The sequence below is a fragment of the Procambarus clarkii genome, chromosome 77 (assembly GCF_040958095.1).
Source record: "Procambarus clarkii isolate CNS0578487 chromosome 77, FALCON_Pclarkii_2.0, whole genome shotgun sequence".
NCBI lineage: Eukaryota > Metazoa > Arthropoda > Malacostraca > Decapoda > Cambaridae > Procambarus > Procambarus clarkii.
Genome location: NC_091226.1, coordinates 1195368 through 1198564, shown reverse-complemented (window position 1 = coordinate 1198564; position 3197 = coordinate 1195368). Strand labels below are relative to the sequence as shown.

At 42.3% G+C, this 3197-nt stretch overlaps 1 protein-coding gene across 1 annotated transcript; it reads left to right on the top strand.

Moving 5' to 3' along the window:
- The first annotated feature begins 1019 nt into the window (after window positions 1–1019).
- Window positions 1020–1568, top strand: LOC138357287 (ubiquitin conjugation factor E4 A-like). The gene has a single exon (XM_069313969.1). It carries the CDS (start codon window positions 1020–1022, stop codon window positions 1566–1568), a length of 549 nt encoding a protein of 182 aa, XP_069170070.1.
- Window positions 1569–3197: the final 1629 nt, after the last annotated feature.

Below are 3197 nucleotides of genomic sequence, written 5' to 3'. Positions count from 1 at the left end.
CTCCAGTATCATCTATTGATACTGAAAATGGCTCAAAAGGGCCACCACTTATGGGCTATTCATGCCCAAGCCACCTTTTGGGTGGCTTAATCCTCTCTCTCTCTCTCTCTCTCTCTCTCTCTTGATCAGTTATTCACCCTTGTGGTTGGGCATTAGAACATTTCTTTATTACTTGTCGGTTCTGAGACATTGGATACTATCAAATATTTTCCCATGGATCGCGATATTTCTTTTCCAAAACTCCCACAATTTCTCATATCTATGGTTTGGAACTTCCCTTCATTAAATGATCCATACGAAATTCTAAGAACATAAGAGCAGTAAAATTGTCAGGGGAAAATCTTCATAATTTTATTACGAATGAGAGAGGTTTAGTGAGTTTATTTGAGAGTAAAATCCAGCTTTGAGTTTTATGGATCTTAACTCTCTCCACGCATACGACGATGTTGGTTAGGATAACAGGACAATGGGAGGACGTTATCTGGGAAATTATTAATCTAGCAAATACCTGGGCGACAAACAACAACTTAAATTTTGCCTCACTCGAGTCTACTGCCTTGAAATCCTGGGTACTCGCCATGTTCTGCGACGATGAAGCCTGCCCCAACCCGCACCTGTGGCTGGAACTGCTGCATTTGATCGGGATGTGGCCAGAGACGTACCTTCAGGATGCCGCCTCGGGTATGCAGGCAGCTGCAGGGTTGGTCAACACTATTCACTACATAACTCTGGACCATCTGATGTCCGGTTACTTACATGCGAGTCTCTTTAATCCTCTCAAGAGTGTGTTAGATAGCCTTAATAAATGGGGACACCTAGATGGTGTCGCTGCTGCAGCTGTGGATTAGGTAAGGAAACTTAAGATTGGAACAGAGGCATACTTTTTCAACCATCTGGTCCACCTTTTAAAGCAAATGGTGGAGGCTACTCTAGCGGAATATCGAGCTGGAATAAACAAAATGTGCTCCTGTATTGAAGGGAATTTATGCACGTTCAACGAAATTTTGCATATCTATAAGATGTTGGTTGACACAACTCCCACAGCCTATGGGGTTCCCGGACATGCTCAAGTCGCTGCAGAGTTCCTGGTTACTCTCACAGACTCTGCAGTTACAGTGTGCTCTGCATTACAGCTCAAGGATAGTAAACGTTCCAAAGAACTCGTCGCTGATTTAGGTGATATTTACCAAAAAATATCTGTAGAGGAAAGATTTATATATGTTTTCCGGATTCTAAAACGTGACTATGCACAGCAGTTCTCTCACCTTAGTAAACAGACAACAGATTTCTGCTTTTTCCATTATTTGTCAGTATCGCGTCAGGAATCCTTGGAAGCAGTCCCTGAGGAGTTTGTAGACAGCGTGACGCAGGTGGTGATGGAGGCGCCGGTGTTGCTGCTGTCGTCCAAGATGGTGATAGACGAGTCGATGCTGGTCCGCTTACTGCTGGAGTCAGCCTCCGACCCCTTCACGTGCCACCCTCTTGTCCACGGCTCCTTCAGTCGTCTGCCCCACCTCCAGGCTGACATTCTGGCCTGGAAAAACACTCGCAGGGCTCTGCCACAATGAGTGTACATTTACGTCAACCACAATATGATAATTTATGGCAACAATGACACTTGCAATTTCGGCAACAGAGATAGCTGCAGGAAATTTGATTAAGACCAAACCACACGGATGGAGAAGCGCCTCCAACTTTGCTGCTTCTGCATCGTGTGAGTTAAGGTTTCGTCATCATTATTTTTTTTTTTTGAGATATATACAAGAGTTGTTACATTCTTGTACAGCCACTAGTACGCGTAGCGTTTCGGGCAAGTCCTTAATCCTATGGTCCCTGGAATACGATCCCCTGCCGCGAAGAATCGTTTTTTCATCCAAGTACACATTTTACTGTTGCGTTAAACAGAGGCTACAGTTAAGAATTTGCGCCCAGTAAATCCTCCCCGGCCAGGATACGAACCCATGACATAGCGCTCGCGGAACGCCAGGCGAGTGTCTTACCACTACACCACGGAGACTGCAAATGATTATATGTTATATACTCACGCATTTTTTATACTGTAAATGTAATGACTTTAATCAATAAAACATGAAATGGACAACCCACAGATTACCTTATTTAACCTATTTAACACAAACTTATGAATATTCAAGTGAAGAAATGTGAAAAAGTATGTGTGAGAAGTATGATTTGATTTATGAAACTTGTGTCGTTGAATTGCTTCAAATGCAGGATAGACATAATTTCTTCTTAAAAAGATGTAATTCGAAATTCCTACTTTATTGTCCTAAACCAAAGCATTGTTCTGCATGTTGTTACAAAACTGTTAGAACTCAGATCCCTGATTGATTGGTAGAGATTAACCCACACAAAAGGTGGCAAGGGAATTAATAACCCGTTTGGGTAGGTACGCTCTCTGAAGCCATTACCATTATCAATAGCAGATACTAATATGTCGATATCAATTGCTTAAACTGGAGAGCTGTAGATGGATGGGATCTTCATGGTCGCTTGCAATTTATGGCCCGCAGGATGCAGTTTTGTGCAAAACAACGCTTTATATCTGAACAGAGGAATTTCGGTTGCTCTGTTCATTATTTCATGGGGTGGCCGTGGACATATAAAACAAATACCTTTGCTTTGCAGATATTTGTTGAAATTGAATATTTATTGATGCAGTTTGAACTGCAGAAAGCCTATTGTCCAATACGAGGCACCTCCTATTTATAACCACCCAATCCCACTCATATACATTTCCAATCCATGTTTGAAACAATCGAGGGTAACCTCAACCATGTTACGCGGTAATTTTAGATGAAGAGTCCCAAAAACGTGACAGAAATAGTAGAAGTTTATTTCTTAGACTTCTACTGTTAGTGTAATATACCCTAAGTGAATTGTTATTTTGAGGCCCTTCATTTTCCTTGATCATTTTGCCAATTTCTTTCTCCCTCAAACACACTTTTATTACCTCCTTCCTCCAAATCAATTCCCATTCCACTATCTACAAACAGTTTAAACCCAAACACCTCTATCCACTGGTTCCAACGAGTTCCCAACAGCAACAACCCCAGCCCTCGATAGAGGGTCCTTCGATTGTTTCAAGCGTGGGTTGGGACATGTATATGAGTGGGATTTGGTGGTTATAAAGAGCAGCTGCCTCTTATAGGCCAATAGCGCTGCCTCGTATGGGCCAA

Bases quoted from the DNA above. Each gene is read 5' to 3' on its own strand.
- LOC138357287 (XM_069313969.1), top strand. From the start codon at position 1,020: ATGTTGGTTGACACAACTCCCACAGCCTATGGGGTTCCCGGACATGCT.